This window comes from Zosterops lateralis (assembly GCF_965231275.1).
Source record: "Zosterops lateralis genome assembly, chromosome: 17".
NCBI classification, from domain to species: domain Eukaryota; kingdom Metazoa; phylum Chordata; class Aves; order Passeriformes; family Zosteropidae; genus Zosterops; species Zosterops lateralis.
In genome coordinates, this window is record NC_139777.1 from 505,205 (window position 1) to 524,288 (window position 19,084).

Here is a 19,084-nt window from a genome sequence, read left to right on the forward strand (position 1 = left end):
AACTTTAGTCTCCCCTGGCAGCACTCGAGGCTACTTCTCCTTGCCCTTGTTATTTGGGAGATCGAGCCCCTCAATGCCTTTCCTTGGAGATGATGAGTCCAAAGGCACAAAGTGACACCTGTAAGGGCTGGTGAGACATCTCAGTTCTTCTCTCTGGCTGCTGCCCAACTCCTGTTACTCCCTAAGCAGGCACTGATCTCAATTCTTCTCTCTGGCTGCTGCCCAGCCCCTGTTACCCCCCAAAGCTGCCAGTGCAGGTGTGTCTGTGATGAGCAGGAGCTGCCCCGGGCTATGCAGGTCCCCGGGAGCCCACACTCACCTGGGCCAGGCCGAGGGCCGTGTGCTCGGCCAGGGGCTGCGCGGGCAGGGCCGAGGACACGTTCTGCAGCTGCCCCAGCGCCGAGCCCGGGCTGCGGGACCGGCCCCGCGACTGCCTCAGGGCCCGCAGGATCGGCTGGTACGGGTCGGGGAGCTGCGGGAGAGACACAGGAAACATCCCAGATTGCCCCAGATTGTCACAAATCATCCACAGGGCCAACGGGGAAGGGAAGGGGAAGGGGAAGGGGAAGGGAAAGGGAAAGGAAAAAGGAAAAGGAGAAGAAAATCCAAACATTAATTTTTTCATTGGCAATTCTGGTCTACCTGCCGTGAGTTTCTCTGAACAAGAACTGAGAGAAGAAAGAAAACCAACAGAACTTTGACACTGCAGAGACTGTCAAAGTTCTGTTGAGAATAGAGTAGAACAGGCAATTTTTGTATTCTCTGTATGAAAAATCATCTTTCATTTTTGTCATTGTATTACCACTAAACAGATGGAAACCAATTTTCTTATTATGGTGGGAATTTGTTTCTAATTTTAAAGGAAACAAAGGAAAAATTATCAAAATTATTTTAACCTCCTGTATTTTCAAAGTTAATAGTAATACTTCAAAAATTGCTACTGTGTCCTTTTTTAATATAGTAAATATTTTATTTAACAATTAATTTCCTTTGTGTTCCCATCTTCCTATAGTGGCTAAAACTTCTGCCTTTGCATATCCAAAACCATTCATAATTGAGGTACACAATAAGTACCATTAAGGAAAATTAAGCAGGGGAATGGTCTGTAACTATGGGATTTATGCACATTCTGCCATTATGGAAAAGGGTTCTGAGCACTGTCCTACCACAGGCTTTGGAGTGGTTGTCACCAGAGACCATGGAAGTGTTGAAGGAAGCAGAACTTGCACACCTGAGGAGATAGAAACAGAAATGAGAATTTGTGTAACAAAACTGAATTTTTTTATATCAGATACATAATTTTATATATATATATATATATATATATACACACATATATTCCCACCTCAGGGGTCAGGGCCCTCTCCCAGTGTGTGTAAAATAGTGTAAAACAAACCAGTCCTGCACTCTGAGCATTCCTGAGGCAGCAGCTGGAGCTCCCCAGTGCTTTTAGAGCACTATTGGAACCCCACACTCACCGATGGCAGCGGTGAGGTACAGCTGCTCCTCATGAGGGCTCAGGGCCCTCTCCCAGTGTAAAACAGTGTAAAACAGTGTAAAACAGTGTAAAACACACACAAATCCTGCACTCTGAGCATTTCTAATGCAGCCCCTGGCACTCCCCAGTGCTTTCAGAGCACTGTGACAGCCCTGCACTGACCAATGGCAGTGGTGAGGTACAGCTGCCCCTCATGAGGGCTCAGGGCTCTCTCCTCTCCCAGGGTGTGTAAAACAACCCCAAATCCTGCACTCTGAGCATTCCTAAGGCAGCAGTTGGGGCTCCCCACTGCTTTTAGAGCACTATTAGAACCCCACACTCACCGATGGCAGCGATGAAGTAGAGCTGCCCCTCATGAGGGCTCAGGGCCCTCTCCTCTCCCACCCAATCCTGCACTCTGAGCGTTCCTAAGGCAGCCCCTGGCACTCCCCAGTGCTCTTAGAGCACCATTAGAACCCCGCACTCACCGATGGCGGCGGTGAAGTAGAGCTGCACCTCGCGGGGGCTCAGGGCCCGCTCCCAGATGACGAACTCGTCGAAGGCCCCGGTGACGGCCCGCGGGCCCGCGCCGCCCTCAGTGCCCGCCAGCAGCTCCGCCGTGCCCGCCCCGGCCCCGTAGTCGTAGAAAACCTTCCCGGCAGGGTCAGCACTGCTCAGGGTGCCGTTCACATACACCTTCAGCCCTTCCCTCCACTGCCAGGTGAACAGGATGTGAGTCCAGTAGGGACCTGCAAGGGGCAGGGGTCACTGGAGAGCCCAGGAGAGAATTCCCCTCTGAGCTCTCCTGTGAGGGGTTTGACAACTCCCCTCTGAGCTCTCCTGTGTGGGGTTTGGTCCTGCTGACAATTCCCCTCTGAGCTCTCCTGTGAGGGGTTTGGTCCCCCTGACAATTCCCCTCTGAGCTCTCCTGTGAGGGGTTTGGTCCCCCTGACAATTCCCCTCTGAGCTCTCCTGTGAGGGGTTTGGTCCCCCTGACAATTCCCCTCTGATCTCTCCTGTGAGGGGTTTGGTCCTGCTGACAATTCCCCTCTGATCTCTCCTGTGAGGGGTTTGGTCCCCCTGACAATTCCCCTCTGAGCTCTCCTGTGAGGGGTTTGGTCCCCCTGACAATTCCCACTCTGAGCTCTCCTGTGAGGGGTTTGGTCCCCCTGACAATTCCCCTCTGAGCTCTCCTGTGTGGGGTTTGGTCCCTCTGACAATCCCACCCTGAGCTTTCCTGTGGAGATTTGGTCCTGCTGACAATTCCCACTCTGAGCTCTCCTGTGTGGGATTTGACAATTCCCACTCTGAACTTTCCTGTGTGGGGTTTGGTCCTGCTGACAATTCCCCTCTGAGCTTTCCTGTGTGAGGTTTGACAATTCCCCTCAGAGCTCTCCTGTGTGGGGTTTCCTCCTGCTGACAACTCCACTCTAAGCTTTCCTATGGGGGATTTGGTCCTGCTGACCCGTGCCCTGCCATGGAGCTGCCTGGGGAGGGCTAAAGGTGAATTATGGAATGCTGATGCTGTGCCCATTGATCTCTCCCCCCTGGGGAAGCCCATCCTTGGCAGGATGCCCGTCAGCTCAGTCTGACCCTGGGCTCACTGCACCTCCAGAAATTCAAACTACTGGCCAAGATTCCAGGTCTCTTCACCACTGCCTCAAAACTCTGCTCAGCAAAGATTGCCAGAGCTGGAGAACAGGCAAATAAACCACTCAAAAGTTCTCACACTTTCCTTGTTATGCTTGAGAGGCAGAAAACACAATATTAATTTTCACTTGGATTGGACAATCCATAAACATGTGAATTATTACTGCCACTTGCAGCTTTTTTTCTTAAAATAAGATTTAAACTGATTCATTAGTGTTTATGAAACTGCTACCACAAGTCCTATTTTAACAACATATAGGTAGTCAAATTAGGGCAAGAAAACATTATTGAATGCCATTAGCATTCCTAGAAGACCAGAATTTGTTCCAGTCAGTGGATATTACTGCTCTCCAGCAATGCACAGTTTAGACAGAAGCAGTGAGATACGTGATACACCAAAATGTTTATTAATGCTATGGCTTGGCATAGAAAAGCTGACACTCAACAGAAAACAGGATCATGAAAGCACCAAACAGCAGTTAGAGAGTTACCAAATAAAGCCTGAATTCAGCAGAGAGCAGCCCTTGGGATACACTGGGAGCTGTCAGGGATTAATCTGCATTCTTTGCTCATGTTTCCATCCAAACATACATGAACCCACGGAAGTCAATAAGGACTCCACTCCACACACAAGTGGAAGCAGGATCCAAGGGCTGTTAGTGAATGGCAAACGTTCTATAATACATCACTGCTTTTCAGTTTGCATTTGATCTCTCCCTCCCACACCAAGAGAATTCTTAAGCACAGAGGTCTGTAGCTATTTTTACATCCCCACTTCTCTTTCCTGAAGTTGTGCTCTCTTCACTAACTCTGTCTGCGAGAACAAAGCAGAATGTAACAAAGAAATTGGGTTTTGTTTTAAACACAGGAGCTTTACCTGGTGGACTAAAACTGGCTTTCCACTTCATCATTGCACTGCCACGGGTGTAAAACTCCACAGAGCCTTCGCCTTCGTTTGAGCAGATTTTGAAACCACTAGAAATGACTCGTCCACCAGAGGCAGGGAGAAGCTTGGCCTGCTGGTCTTGAGTCTTCCAGAAAAAGGAAAATGTTACTCCTGGGGAAAGCAAGGGAGAGGAGAGAATTGAATGAAAAAAACAAGTGCAATTAAAACTTTCCAGTGTGTAGAACACAGACAGTGGGAAGGCTTTTGAGGGCAGAACATCTGCTGGCATAACCCAGGACAGCATTTACACACCAACAATGCTCCAGCAGTTCAAACCTGATAAACAATCCCTCCCTTGGTTCTGCATCCCATGAGCACACCCAGGACACAGTAGTGACCACTGCCCTGAGTAGCTTCTCTCAGTGAAAAACAAAGTTCTTTATCTCCAAAAGGCACCCACACTTTTCCTGGTGTTCTCCAGACCCCAGCACAGGGAGATTGAATACACTGAGCACTCCTGAGCTCCCCCAGCACACCCCTCTAACTCTGAATTTACAGCATGTTACCCCCTGTGTTTGCACCCTTCAAAGGGTAAAACAAAGGGAGAACTGTACATGCAGAGCCACAGGAAAGATCCTGTGTCCCCCACTTACAAAAAAATAAAAGAATTTTCCTGCAAATGCAACACAATCCTGCAAGTGCACTTGTGGTTAACTTCGTCCACAAATAATCCTCTTCAGTTCACAATAAATTCACCCTTATCCTGTAAAATTGAGCAGCTCTCCAGGCTTGTATATTAGTGAATAAATGTAATTTCCATGAGGTGGCTTTCTTTAGTAAAAGCTGCCCCAGAAGGCTTCACTGACACACAGGTGGCAAATCAAACCTCACTCACACTTCACCTCTGTTGAGTACAGCAGCTCCTCCAAATGAGCTCAAGCCAAGGAAAAAGAGAACATTCTCTTGCATCTTCCACAAATGTTTCTTTTGACTGAAAATGCCACTCCCACGAGCCCAAAGTGCTTACAGAAAACCATTGTTTAAAAATTGTTTGAGAAATTTGTTTTCTCAAGTGAAATAATAGCCCTGAAGTGTTGTGAAATTCAGCCTTAGAAGAAACGAGGGGATTTTTGTTTCACAGGTTATTGTATTTCACCTGGGAAGATCCCAACTCCTTTTCCAAAAGCATTCCCTGGTTAAGTGTGCTTGACATCACTTTGACACAAACACATCAAGGGATGGTTAAGCAGCAGCAGCAGCAGGAATAAATTCACTTTATTCTCACCATAGGTGCATTTGATTTGAAAAAAAACCAGACGTTTTTTAGACAAAAGGATGTTGTCTTTTTTCCTTTTCTTCCTTTTATTAATACCTGCTACAGTGACTTAGTGTTCATTATTTATACCATTTCTTCTCCTCACATTTTATCTACTGAACATTTCAGTGTTTTATGCCTTTAATGTTCTTGTTTGTGAGATACTGCGAGTGCTCTGGTACTACAAAAATAATTTATTCTGATTCTTATGTTATACTATAGATGTGGAAAGAATATGACTTCCTGATGATTTTTATTTCCCAGTGGCATGAAAATAAATCTGAAAAGACCCAGCAGGTATCCCCAGCCTCACCTACAGCAGGGTGCTGAACCCCTTTTCCCAACCCTCTCAGGTAAGAGCCAGGCACCAGCTGCTCTCTGAGTGTTTGCAAAGTTCTCCAGCAGCTCAAAGCAAAGTGATCCTATTTCAAGGCATATTGCCCATCTGATGGATGGCCCAAATCCAGGAAAGCAAGAAAATTCAATATTAACAATTCTGCTCAAGTTTAGGGATTGCTGGAGCTCAGGGAAAGCACCATTTGCTGTGGAACCTTCCATTTCCGTGGGATTCTGAATCTCCAGTGAATGTCCTGAGTGAGTGACCAGGAAATGTTTGCTTTGACTGTCACACAGAATTTCCATTATCCCCTGTCACCAACGCTTGTCAAACCCTTCCCTTTGTGATCCTAACCCAAGAGAAAGGGAAGGGAAACAGAATGAAGGGATTTCAACATGAGAACAAATGGATTCCATAACACCAGAGACCTGAAAATTTTCTTATCTCCAGAGATAAATCTAAAAACCCCAAGCTCACTGAATCTGAGTAGCTGGTGATCAGTTCTGATTTAAATTGCAGTTAGAAAAGACCAAATCTTCAGCAATCAAAGCTCAGTTGTTTCAAAAGTCAATAAAGTGTCAAGGGCTAATTTTTAGATTTCATTCCAGGGAGGAAAGAAACAATGATTATTGAGTAACATAGTTTGGCAGCCAAGGAAAAGTCAATCATAATTAGTGGATTTCTCACCTTCAGGCCCACAAGCCTCTGGATTACTGATGCAGGAATTCCTGTAGCTGCCAAAGAAGAGGAAGGTGACTCCTTTCTTCTCAGTCACGTAAATTCCTTTGTTCACCATCCCTTCTACAATATCTAAAGCAAAAGCAAAATGCAGTTTAACACTCACATAAGGGAAAACTTCCTGCAATCAGGACTGACCAGACTCCTACAGCTCAGATGTTTCTCTTGCTCCAGCTATAGGGGTTTGGGACTTTCTGTGTTTGTTTTTTCTTTTTGGAGTTCTTTGTTTCAGTTCGCCAGTTTTGCTTTATTCGGTTTCTTTGTTAGTTTGCTGTATTTTTAAAGACCACACGGATGCCTCTTTTATTTCAGGTTTGTAAATATTACACTAAGATCCACTCAGCTCTGTAGTTAACTGAGGGTGTTTGGCGCCAAAAAATGATTATTTTAAAGTGATCTGAGTTAAAATGATTATTTTAAAATGATCTGAGTTAACTTTGTGCTTCCCAGAGCTCTGAATGCTGGACACTTCCTAGAGGTGTCTGACTGCTGAGCTGACCCAGTAAAGAAATTCTTTAACCAATTAAAAAGTAACTAAATAACCTTTCATTTTTTCATTTTTTTAAAGGGTAAGTTGGTGATCAAACCCTATTTTTCACTAAAAAATAACTCAGAGAAATTCCCTTGACAAGAACAGAAATGGATCTCCTTTTCAGACCCCCTTTGCTGGATGTCCTTGGCACTTGGAAAGGAATTGCTTTGTCTGTCGGGGATAATGAGTGACTTGCTTGTGATTTTCTGTGTTCCCTCCCGAAGAAAAGCACTGTTGACTGATCTCCCACCAGCCAAAGCACAGGGATCCCCTCAGCACAACAAAACCTGATATTTGTTTTCTCCAGGCACCTCATTAAGGTCTGAGAGCACTGACAGAGGATGGTGGGGAGTTGTTCTGGTTTGTCCTGACTGATGTCAGCAATGAAATAAAACAACAAGAAATCACAACCAAACCCATCAAACCTTCTGCAGGGTGAGAGTGCCTGCGCTGCCTGGAACAGAGAATATTGAATTGTGACTCTGAGCAGACAGGACGTGGCATTTCCTGTCACCACCGTGTTCGGGATGGAATTTCTGCGAGGACTCTGAGGATTCAGAACCTCGGATTTAGGGCCCTTCTTCATGATTTCTTCTGGAAAATTATTGGGAAAAGCTGCTCTGAGTGAGCTCCAGCTCTGAGAACATTTTCCTTTTCTGAGTGAATGCAAGTTTCAATGTTCTCTTAGTCCATCCCAAATCCTTATTTAAATATCAGTTTTCAGGTGTCTTCCCCTCCTTTTGAGGAAGAAACCATTGAGTCCTGCCTCCAACTGACAAATAAAATTCAGTTTCTTTTAAAAATGGGAGTGTGTACTATGGAGTAAATCAAGCATTTCTAAGTTCTTCTCAAGGCACCTGAATTATGAATTCATCTGTCCAGGAAAATTGCCATAAGGTAATTTCCTTTGCCATTGGTGTCACTCTCTAAAATGTTCATATTGAACATATTTTATTATGTGAGAACTATGCAAATGGTCTATAAAGCAGATAAGAGGGGACTGAAAGGAATTAGGGTCACTTGAAGTTCATCATTAATAGAGTTCCCATTTGCCAGCACACTCTTACTGCTGCAGAGTAAAAATCTGTGGGCTTAGTATTCCAACATAAAATTCTCACTGTCAGAGCTGCCCAAGTTTCAGTTTTACCATCTCCATCCTCCTCAGGTCAGTTTTCTGACAGTTTGATGTGAGGGAATACCAAAGGCAAAGTGGGCACAAGGCTGTATTTCTATTGCACCCTCACAGCACAAATGCAGTTACTGAAATCGAGGGACTTGGGGCTGCTGTAGCTGTAGCTGTTTCCCCTCTGTCAGCCTTCTGCCTGGGAGTTTCATTTTCTGGTCTTCCTTTCATCCCCTACTGTGTGGATGTTAAAAAAGAATAATGAAAGGACATAGAGAGAGATTTGTTTCTTAAAAAAACCACCCCAAAACCACCACCAACAAAAAAACTCCCAACACAAAACCCAAAATAAACCATCATGTTAACCAAAGCTGTCCTGACTGACAGGATCTCACTTCCAGGCTTTGCAAATCTCCTTGCATTTGTCTTTCCTAACATGTTCCCTAAAATCTGCTATAAACCAGTGAAAAACAGGGGGCTTCTTTCCCATTTTAGCCTTGACAGACAAGAAATAATTAACCTGTTTATTCTCAAGTATTCCTCTGAAATGTCATTTCTGGTTTTTTTAAGCCCATTAATAGTAACTTTTTAGGTTTTGGAGGCTCCCTGGGGCCCATCCTCCCATGGGGATGCTTCTCCCAGAGCTGCAGCAGCCCAGGTTACATTGCAGGGGTGCTTTTCCAATCACGTATAACAGTGTAATAATAATAATAATAGCAACAATAATCACTTTTGCCACACAATCACTTGAACCAAAACTCAGAGTTAACTCTGAATCCAGGGTTACAACCTGAATCCAACCATCTGACAAATGCAGAACAAAAAAACCCGAGCAGTTCCTCACCTACAGTTGCAGAGAAGTTAGAGTAGGCAGAGTCATTGGTATTTACAAAGGTAGAGTTATGGGAAGGAAGCACAGTGAAGTTGTGGATTCTTAGAGCTGGGTGGAACAACAAAAGAAAACAAGCAAATGAGCAAAACAATGAATAAACACAATCAGTAATGAAGTGGCCAGTTCATATCTCTCAGCACAGATCCCACATCTGGTGAGGAGTGACCTTTAAATTTACCACACAAACACTTGTGAGGGGCTTCACCTGCTCAGGGGAATGCAGGTCACTAAAAGAATGTGTTCTTCACAGCCACTGAGAAGATAAAAAGTTTAAAACTCCAGCTGCATTTGAAGGGCTGTGAGATCCATCCCTGTTGGCAGGGGATGCTGCACATATCACAGAAATCATCATTGTGGTGCAGCTCTGGCAGCCCAAGCCCCAGTGTCCAGTTTTGGCTCCCCAGGGAGGAGACTGGACACTCCTGGAGCAAAGCCAGGAGAGGCTGGGACAGCCTGGAGAGGGCTCAGGGCTTGGTAAAAACTCCATTTGTAAAAATCCTCAGCTGGAGATGGAGAGATGTGCCAGGCCCTCCTTGTTTGTACCCAGTGAGCACATCAGAGCCACGGGCACAAATCAAAGTACAACAAACTCCATCCCATCCAATATAAGAAAACCTCCAGCTTTTTTATGTCTGACAATAAAGTTTTATTCTCTATTTTTTTTTTCTGATTTTGAAAATTTAGCAGTATCCTGCACACTGTAATTGTTTGCCCTGGGCTGGCAAATAAAGCCAGATGAAAAACCCATGAAAGGAGATGGAGGGACATTGATTTGGGATTTAGACCAATTGAGCTCTCAGAACAAAAAGACAAATGCTCTTAGGAAAAGAAAAACACACACAAAACCCTCCAGATAAAAATGCAAGGAAAAAACAGGGGTCAGATGAAAGACCTGAGCATGGCCACTTTCCTTTTATTTGCTGTATTTCGAGTTGATTGTTTCCCTTCAATTGCTCTCAGTGCTGAGATTTCCAAAACATTAATTTGCTGACACACTCTCACCACACGAATGCTTTGAGAGATATAAATCTGGCTCCACACACAATGACTTCAACAAATAAAATGGATTAACATGACAGACAGATTATGATGCTTCAAGGATTTAAGAGGAGAAACATGGAATGAAAATAATTGCATGATATGATGAGTGGAAAAACAAGAAAGGCTTTGCCATAAACAGAAGAGTTGTGCAATCAGAATGGAACCAAAACCAAGCCCGTTGTCACCTGGAGTAGATTACAACAATAAAGAACATTTTTCTTGTACATCAAAGTGAAATATCAGACACACAAAACCTCTGCTGGAGGCAGCTGAAATAATATCTGTGTCTGCTAAGGCACAACACAAACACCTGAGAGGAATTTGAGTGCAGGATGAGGAGAGAACTCAGCACTGTCAGAGACAGAGTCCTCTGGCCACTGCTGTCCCCTGCCAGTAATTGTAAGACAAAACCCACCAAATTCCTCCAGCAAAGTCCTGCAGCTGGCTCATTTATAAATTCCTTTAACGCCGTGTCATAACAGGAGTTAAAAGAGATTTCTCAGTGAGCCAATCCCTTTCCTGCAAGTGCAGCTTTGTAGGATCAGGAACCTCGTCATCTTTGCTTTGTTTCTTCCAAGATACTGAAAATATTTCTGAATTTTGATGAAATAAAATTAAACAAAATTTGAAAAACAATATGACATCAATTGTCCTTTTCCAAGAGCTGTATTTTACATATATGTATATTAAAAAATATACAGATATAATAGATATAACATATATAATAAATGTGTATATATATATATAATTTCCAAGCACTTCAAAACAACTTGGTTGTAACCTGATTGCCAGAACAGTGCAAGATATGCAGCACTTGACTCTGTTTGAAACCACATGAAGTGCAGGATCAGAAAATTGCTTTAACATACTTTGGGAGAACTTATGTGGCAACTTCACTAAGCCAAATTATTATTCTATTGGAGTCAGTGGGAAAGCTGCCATCAGCTCCTAATGGAAGCAGAATATTGCCCAGATGTATTTCTGGCCAGGCAATTTCATTCCTCTCAGAAATTTTGTGGAAAGATGGGTCAAAGTTTAGGCTTAAAATACTCGAGCACCTCCACAATGAAGGGATTTCGATATTTATGGACCTTTTTTCCCCACTGAGGAGCAGAGACTGGTGTTGCCGTGTTGGCAGAGGGGTTTGGGGGGCACCCAGCAGACCCTGTGTGAGGAGCTCTGGGAAGGCACCTCAGCACAGCCTGGAGCTGCCGGGGTGCAGCAGAGAGAAACCAGCTGGTGTGGACACCCCTGGGGGACCCTGAGCCCCAGAGAGGGCAGGGCTGGGCTGGGCTTCTCATCTGGGGGGAGCAGAGCTCAGAGGGGACAGAGGGAAGGAGCAGAACCCTGAGGGGACACGGGGAAGGAGCAGAGCTCACAGGGGACACAGGGAAGGAGCAGAGCTCACAGGGGACAGAGGGGAGGAGCAGAACCCTGAGGGGACACGGGGAAGGAGCAGAGCTCACAGGGGACAGAGGGGAGGAGCAGAACCCTGAGGGGACACAGGGAAGGAGCAGAGCTCACAGGGGACAGAGGGGAGGAGCAGAACCCTGAGGGGACACAGGGAAGGAGCAGAGCTCTGAGGGGACACAGGGAAGGAGCAGAACTCACAGGGGACAGAGGGTCTGGTGGAGCCCCTTCCCTGCAGCAGCCACACCTCCCTGGAAAAGCCCCTCAGGTCCATTTCCCTGTGACCCCACAGCCCTGAGAGCTGACCCTGGCAGGGCAGGGAGGGTTTGCCTCAGCAAATCTCTCTGATTTCCCCCAGCTGGAAAAAGAACTGAGTTAATATGAACTCATGCTGCAACTCTGCTCTAAAGGAAATAGCCAAAAGGAGATAAAAATGAGTGAGGGGAATCCAGCTGAGAGCTCACACTTCTCTTCCTGCAGACTCCACATGCAACGTTCAAAAGTGCATGAGGGGCTTGGGCATTTAACTCCTCCCAAAATCAAAGGAAAGAGAAATCTTCCCCCTGGCAGAGCCAGAGATCTCAGACCCCGAGTGTGCTGAGCATGCTGTGCATGTACCAAAGCAACTAACAACAGTGGGATTTCAACGACTCCTTGGATCATAAACCTTTTCTCTTTATAACCTCAGCCATGCTCAGACAGCCCATAAAACCTCGGGGAATGCTCCATAAAAATCAGCTCACAAATACAACATCATTTGGATGTGGGAGCCCTGCAGAAACATCAACTGGGGGAAAAAAAAAAATCCCAAACTCTGAGCTAGAAAGTTAACCCCTTTCTCATCTCCTGCTGCCCCTGTGATCCCACAGGCACAGAGAGAGAGTTTGTTCCTGCCATGGGCAGGGAATGCTCCTTCTACCTCCGTTTGCGTCCCGAAACTCGTGAATTCCATCCACATCCTCCAGTGGCCAGTAATGGGAAGCTGATGCCAGGACTTTGAACCCTTGCAAGAAACACAGGTTAAAAGATTGTTAAATAAAAGATCAACAAGGCAGGTAACAAGTCCCCACAGAAAATAACCGTAAAAGAGGTCAAAAGGTTAAGTAAACCAAAATATTTCATGTAAATCAAGCGTGGCACACAAGACCATAAATCAAAGCAGCAGAGCAGATTAATGCCCTATCACTGATTATCACTGTAGAAAACCTGCTTTTAAATCCCCGCTGATTTCCATTTTAATTGCACTTAAAATGTGTAACCATCTCTGACTAAAGCTCTGTATCTGGCACCGCTCACTGCAGTAACAGCTGAGGGGTCATTCCAGAGTAATTTCCAGATTTTACTCTGAGATTTCCAGAATAATTTCCAGATTTAGCTGTTACTCACTGCAGTAACAGCTGAGGAGTCATTCCAGAGCAATTTCCAGATTTCCCTGAGATTCCAGCCTGTGCTGGACAGCCCAGAGCCCTGGGATGGGAACACACAAGGGGATGCTCAGCTCTACAGCAAATTCACAGCTCCTGCCTCCTCCAGAGGTGACTGGAGCCATCCGAGGAGTTGGATTTTCCTGAAAGAGCTTCCAGAACATTGAGCAGCAGATGGAAGAGCTCCCAGCTCCCCATCCAGCACCAGCTCTTCCTCCAGAGCTTCATCCACCACCCCAAAACCAGAACAACCCTTTGGGGCTGATGGAAACATTTTATTTTATTTTATTTTATTTTATTTTATTTTATTTTATTTTATTTTATTTTATTTTATTCTCCTTAGCAACAGGTGGAGAAGCTGCCAAAGGCAAACACCTGCAGGTCTCCACTGGCATTTCTGTCTGCACAGTCTGACTGACCAGGGCTTGAACAAACTTTGGGATATGGAGTCACTTAAACTTAACCAGCAGCAGGCTGCCCAAAACAACCAAATCTCCTATTAAGATAACAATTCTGTTTTAAGGGTAGGGCATTAATAGTGTAGAAAAACATGAATTGTAATTTCTTACTATCTTGCAAGCTGCAGGAAACCCTTTGTTTTCAAAACAATTCATTTAATCAGATGTGGTGAAATAAATTTAGCTCGTCCTACAGCTAAGAAAGTTTGGGTGAGCTGATACAGATAAACAGAAGTTTCTCCATGGATGCCCCACTGTGGAACATCATCCTTCCAGTCTGAGGTGTGTTTCCTTAGGGGAGGAGAGGTGGGGACACACAGGGGATAACAGGGACAAAGAGAGAAGGATTCCTCTCACACCATCTCTTCCTCTCTGCCCCACAATAATTTCTCATTCCCCAGCAATCTTCCAAGAGACTGAGGGGTGAAGCTGACAAAGTCTGTCAAACCCCATTTCAGCTGCCAGACCCCACCAAACCTCCCCACACCTCATGTACAGATTCACCCAAGTCACAGCAGAGTCCTCTGGCCCTGCAGTCCAACCCATACCTTCCTGCACTCCTGGGGTCAGAACAGAGTCATTGCCTGTTGGAGACTTGCTCTGTCATTTCAGTGTCCTGGACACACACAGATTTCTGTACCATGGATGTTAAGCCACAAAAACTTTGTTGAAGTGCCTGATGCCCACACTGGAGAGCCCCTGGATGGCCTCCAGCCCCAGGGTACAGCTCATTGAGGGGTCACACAGATGGGACCATAAGATTTGGGTTTTTATTTGGACACAGATGGGATCCCAAGATTCATTTTTGTATTTGGAGTGCCAAGTTGATAAAATTGCTGAACTCCTGAACAAGCAATTAAAGACCTGAGGAAACAGAACTCCAAGTTCTGCACCTTGTGGGGACACAAGAACTGCTCAGACTTTCTTCCAAAGTCAACTATACCAGAGATATCTAACAAATGATTCATAATTGGATTCATTAATTCAGGATCTATTCTTAGCCCACCTAACTAAATGTTTGCCGTTGTCATAGAGGTTTTCCCTCCAGGAGGGAGCAGAGCACGGCCAGATAAGGTGGGGATGTCTCCGGGGAATGTCTGGGGTTCTGTGGCTCCCCATCCCCTCGGGGGGCAGAGGAGGGCGCAGCTGCCAGGACAGGACAGGGACAGGGATGGGGACAGGGACAGGGACGGGGACAGGGACAGGGACAGGGACAGGGACACGGCCAGCCTCGGGGACAGGGACCCTCAGCAAACACACCCTAAACACAGTCTGAGCATTCCAGGGAACCCAGACTCAGCCAACACCTCTGGAGGCAAACACGGGTTGTCCTGAACACAAAACGCGTTACAGAGATCAGGACCCCGCTCAGAGGGGAGCCCAGGGTTTGTTCAGCCTGGCCCAGGGTCAGGAGCATCCCTGGAATAACCAAACCCTTTCCAGAGGCCAGGACTCTGCTCAGAGGGGAGCCCAGGGTTTGTTCAGCCCGGCCCAGGGTCAGGAGCATCCCTGGAATAACCAAACCCTTTCCAGAGGCCAGGACCCCGCTCAGAGGGGAGCCCAGAGTTTGTTCAGCCCGGCTCAAAGGCAGAGAACATCCCCAGCAGGACGGTCCCACACCCCAAACCCCCCTGGGGATCTCCACCCCTGGCAGGAGGGATGCCCTGTGCTCCACCAGCCCGGGACCCCCGTTTTGGGCAATGGGATCCTGCTCCTGGTTTGGGGCAAAGGCGATGGATGAGGCTGGAGCCTCCCCTGGAGCAGACGTGGCCTTTCCCATCCTGTTCCCCTCCAGGACAATTCCATGTGGTGTAGAGTGAAAAGCACAAAGCAGCACATGGAGGGGCAGAGCAGGAAAGCTGTGCTTGGACACCACCATGAGGCCCCAGGTTAAACTATTTATATAAACGGCAATTCTGCAGTTCACACACAGACCCGTGTGAGCTCTGGGGGTTTCTGACATTGGAAACAGATGAGAAACCCTTGATGTGCTCTGTGGCTGATTGAGACCCGAGAGTGAGCCCTGGGAGGGGGGACAGGACCTGGGGAATCCCTGAGCACTGCAGAGTGTCCAAACCGGCACAGCCAAGAAATCATGGAATAGAAATGCTGAACACAGAAGGGAAAATAAAATAGTCTGTGTGGAGATTTGGTTCACAAACTTGCACTCAAGGAAAGTGTATTTGGGGCTTCTCCACAAATCCAGCACGAGCCACTTTTCTCCAAATGTGTTCAGAGCATTCAGGGGCAGGGGACGGAACTCACAGTGACTGGGACAGGCTGAAACTTTGTTTGGGCTGTCACGTCTTTAATGCAGAGCTGATGTTCTAACATGGGCTCGGTTTCTTTGGGGCTGCTAACGAAATTAAAACAACAACAACAACAACAACAACAACAACCCAAAAAAACAAAACAAAACAAAACAACAACAACAACAAAAAAACACAAAAAAAACCCCAACAAAAAAACCCAAAAACACACACACACATACACACACACACACACAAAAAAAAAAAAAAAAAAAAAAAAAAAAAAGAAAAGAAAAGAAAAGAAAAAAAGAAAAAGCAAACTGCCAAAAAAGCAAATAAATATTCAAGTGCACTGTGCACTGTCATCAAATGCAGATAGAGAGTTCCTTACCTGGGTGTTTGGGGAGCTGGGAGTAGTTTCCATACACCTGCACACAAAACATCAGAGTGAGACACGGTGAGGGAAAACTTTCCAAGAGGAATCCAAGCACATCCCAACAGTGACCAGACTGAGAACATTACCTGATATCTGTGCTGAAATAAAATCAGCAGGGAATAATGGCAACAGAGCAGAGAGAACAAACTCTCCATGGTCTGTTTGAGGTTAACAGTACAGCCGAAATCAAATCCCTGTGAAATTTCAATCATAAATTTTCCTTTGTGACTCCTGGTATTAAAAAGGGCATTTTCCGTGCAGGTCCAAAAAGTCCATTCCTTCAGCGATGCCAAAACATCCCCCCGGACCCTCCAAACAGTGTTTCCTTGGTTCACCCCTCGGTATCTTCATTTAACTCCCGACAGATCCCTGCAGCGGCGGGAAATCCAGGGAAAAGCGCTCCGGGGGGTTTCTGCTCCGCGGGGTCCGGCACTCCTGCTCTGGTCTGAGACCTGTTTGCAACTTTTCCCGCCGGGATTCCTCGGCCAGAGTGTGGAGGCGGCTGGAATTGCCGGGGCTGGCGGGGAGAGGCGAGTCCAGAGGCGGGCGGAAAACTCCCTGTGCGTCCGACAGGGCTGGAATAGGCTGGGATGGGGCCAGAAGAGTCCCCGCTATCCCATCCACTGCCGGGACTGCTCCAGCTCCGGCCCGCTCCCCAGTCTCTTCATCCCTCTTTATTTCTCTTTTTTCCTTCTTTATTTCTGTTTATTTATTTCTGTTTGTATTTCTGTTCACTTCTGTTTGTTTATTTCCCTTTATATTTCTGTTAATTTACGTTTATCTCTGTTAATTTATTTTGGTTCATTTCTGTTTGTTTCTGTTTGTATTTCTGTTTATATTTCAGTTTATTTGTTCATTCCTGCCCATCCCTGTCCCTGTCCATTCCCGTCCCAGGCGGGTCCTGGGGCCGGGGCGGTGGGGCCGGGACAGGGGACAGCGGGACCCCAAACCCGCATTGGGGGGCACAGACACAGAGCGGGGGGTTTGGGGGTGTGTGGGGTGTTTGGGGGGTCTGTGTGTGTTTGTTTGGGGGTGTTGGGGGGTGTCATTGTTTGGGGGGTGTTTGTTGTGTGGGGTTTGTTTGGGGGTGTTTGTGTTTGTCTCTTTGTTTGGGGGTGTCTTTGGGGGTGTTTGTGGATGTTTGGGGGTGTCTTTGTGGAGTTGTGTGTTTAGGGGCGTCTTTGTTTGGGGGTGTTTGTTGTGTTGGGGTTTGTTTGGGGGTGTTTGTGTTTGTCTCTGTTTAGGGGGGATCTATTGGGGGTGTTTGTGGGTGTTTGTGTGGAGTTGTGTATTTAGGGATATCTGTGTGCGTTTGTGTGTTTGGGGGTGTCTTTGTGTGTTTGGGGTTGTCATTGTTTTGGGGGATGTTTGTTGTGTGGGGTTTGTTTGGGGGTGTTTGTGTTTGTCTCTTTGTTTGGGGGGTCTCTGGGGGTGTTTGTGTGTGTGTGTGTGTTTGGGGGTGTCCGTTTGGGGGTGTTTGGGGGTGTTTTTTTGGGGGTGTTTTTGTTTGAGGGTGTCTGTTTAGGGTTGTTCGTGTGTTTGTGTTTCTCTGTGGGTGTTTGGGGGTGTCTGTTCAGGGGTGTCTGTTTGGGGATGCTTGGACAGTGCTTGGGGACACTTGGGGGTGTTTGTGTGTGTTTGTGTGTCTGTGCTTGCCCACAGCTCAAACACGTCCGAACAACAGAAGAAACTCCAAGGAATCTGCCATCCATCCACCAAACCAGCTCAGCTGTTTCTGTCCAGAGAAACTCTAAAAACTCCGATTTAAATTTGGTGGGTCGGGTTTGCTCCATCCCACCCCGCAGGGAAACTGAGGCACCCCCACTTCACTGGGCCCCCCACAGGTGCACAAAAAACCCAGAGAAAAACTTCTGCAGTTGCTGCTTCACTTGTTTTATTAAAAATTATTACATGTAACCCTTTTCGTGAGAGTCTCCCGATTACACTCTATGGCACAAATATTAATTGGCATTTTACACGTAAAATAAAAACAGCAGCTGGAACTGGCTGAGATTCTTCTTTTGATCTGCTCTTCTGTGGTAAAATCTTCTTTTCAGTAAAATCTTCTTTTTAGTAAAATCTTCTTTACTTTCACCCAAACAAGCTGGAAGAAGAATATTTTAAACAAAGTTTGATAAACTTTCCATCCCTGTTTATTTCTTCCCTCCACTTCCCTATTAACCCCTTCTTTATCCTCATACGAGCCAATTAAAGGTGATGTGGGCAATATCAGAGACAGCAAATCAGAACCATAACATGCTAATTGCTCAACAAAAAATTCAGTATTGAAATAAAATGTGAGTTTTGTTTGTAATCCTGATTTAGGACCCACCAGAGAATTCTGAACATTTGAATTTTTCAGTTCCTACACAAATGTGGTTATAACCAGCCTGGCTGTTGCTCATTTCCCTCCGGGTTTTTTGGGACTTCCTCCTTCATTACTGTTGGCCACAACTTCCTCAATATCCCAAAGGAAGAATTCTGTAAACCCTACAAAGTCTGCACCATATAGTGGCAAGTGGAGCCATTCTTAGGAATGATAGAGCTGCAACTAAAAATCCTGAGAAAAAACCCAAAATGTAAAAAGAGAAAGAGAAGAATTTGAAATATTTGCCAAGAGGGGCCTGTCAAGGGGAAGAACATGCTTACCAAAACAATTGTGAGAATCCAAGCAAACAGAGTTCAGTGCCAGAAATTTCTGTGGAAACAGCAGATTGTGGGCAGGCGCTGGAGATGATTTGCAGAGAGAAATTCGGAATTTATTCATGTGATGCTCTGGAAACACGACCTGAAAACAGCCACGGCACCCTGAGTGCAAACTGGAGTCACTGGTGCAGGGCTGGGTGCCCAACCCACCCATCTCACAGGGGATTTTCAGCCTAGAACCAAGGCTACTTGTCATTTCTCCTAATTAACAACTCACTCTTTGTTTATGGCTCAGATATCTCCATATTGTCCCTTTACACGTCTCCAATTTGGCCTTTTTACCAATCAAACACTGATCCCTGATAGGTCCCTGTCCTTCCCAAAACAAAGTCCCAGGTCCCGGCAGGACAATATTCCATTAACCAAAAAACTAAACTGTGTTAACCCTTGACAGGGTGACACAGCACAGG

At 46.0% G+C, this 19,084-nt stretch overlaps 1 protein-coding gene across 1 annotated transcript in view; it reads right to left on the reverse strand.

The window, feature by feature from the left end:
- Nucleotides 1-16,908, reverse strand: part of ADGRD1 (adhesion G protein-coupled receptor D1) — a 113,809-nt gene extending 96,901 nt beyond the window's left edge. The window contains exons 1-9 of the mRNA XM_083873815.1: nucleotides 16,055-16,908; nucleotides 15,924-15,960; nucleotides 12,321-12,404; nucleotides 8,903-8,998; nucleotides 6,353-6,475; nucleotides 4,005-4,184; nucleotides 1,966-2,226; nucleotides 1,167-1,231; nucleotides 320-472 (exon numbers count right to left, since the gene is read on the reverse strand). Of these exons, the coding sequence (XP_083729941.1) occupies nucleotides 320-472; nucleotides 1,167-1,231; nucleotides 1,966-2,226; nucleotides 4,005-4,184; nucleotides 6,353-6,475; nucleotides 8,903-8,998; nucleotides 12,321-12,404; nucleotides 15,924-15,960; nucleotides 16,055-16,180 (1,125 nt within the window). The 5' untranslated portion in view covers nucleotides 16,181-16,908. The remainder of the gene's footprint in view (nucleotides 1-319; nucleotides 473-1,166; nucleotides 1,232-1,965; nucleotides 2,227-4,004; nucleotides 4,185-6,352; nucleotides 6,476-8,902; nucleotides 8,999-12,320; nucleotides 12,405-15,923; nucleotides 15,961-16,054) is intronic.
- Between the last annotated feature and the right edge of the window lie 2,176 nt (nucleotides 16,909-19,084).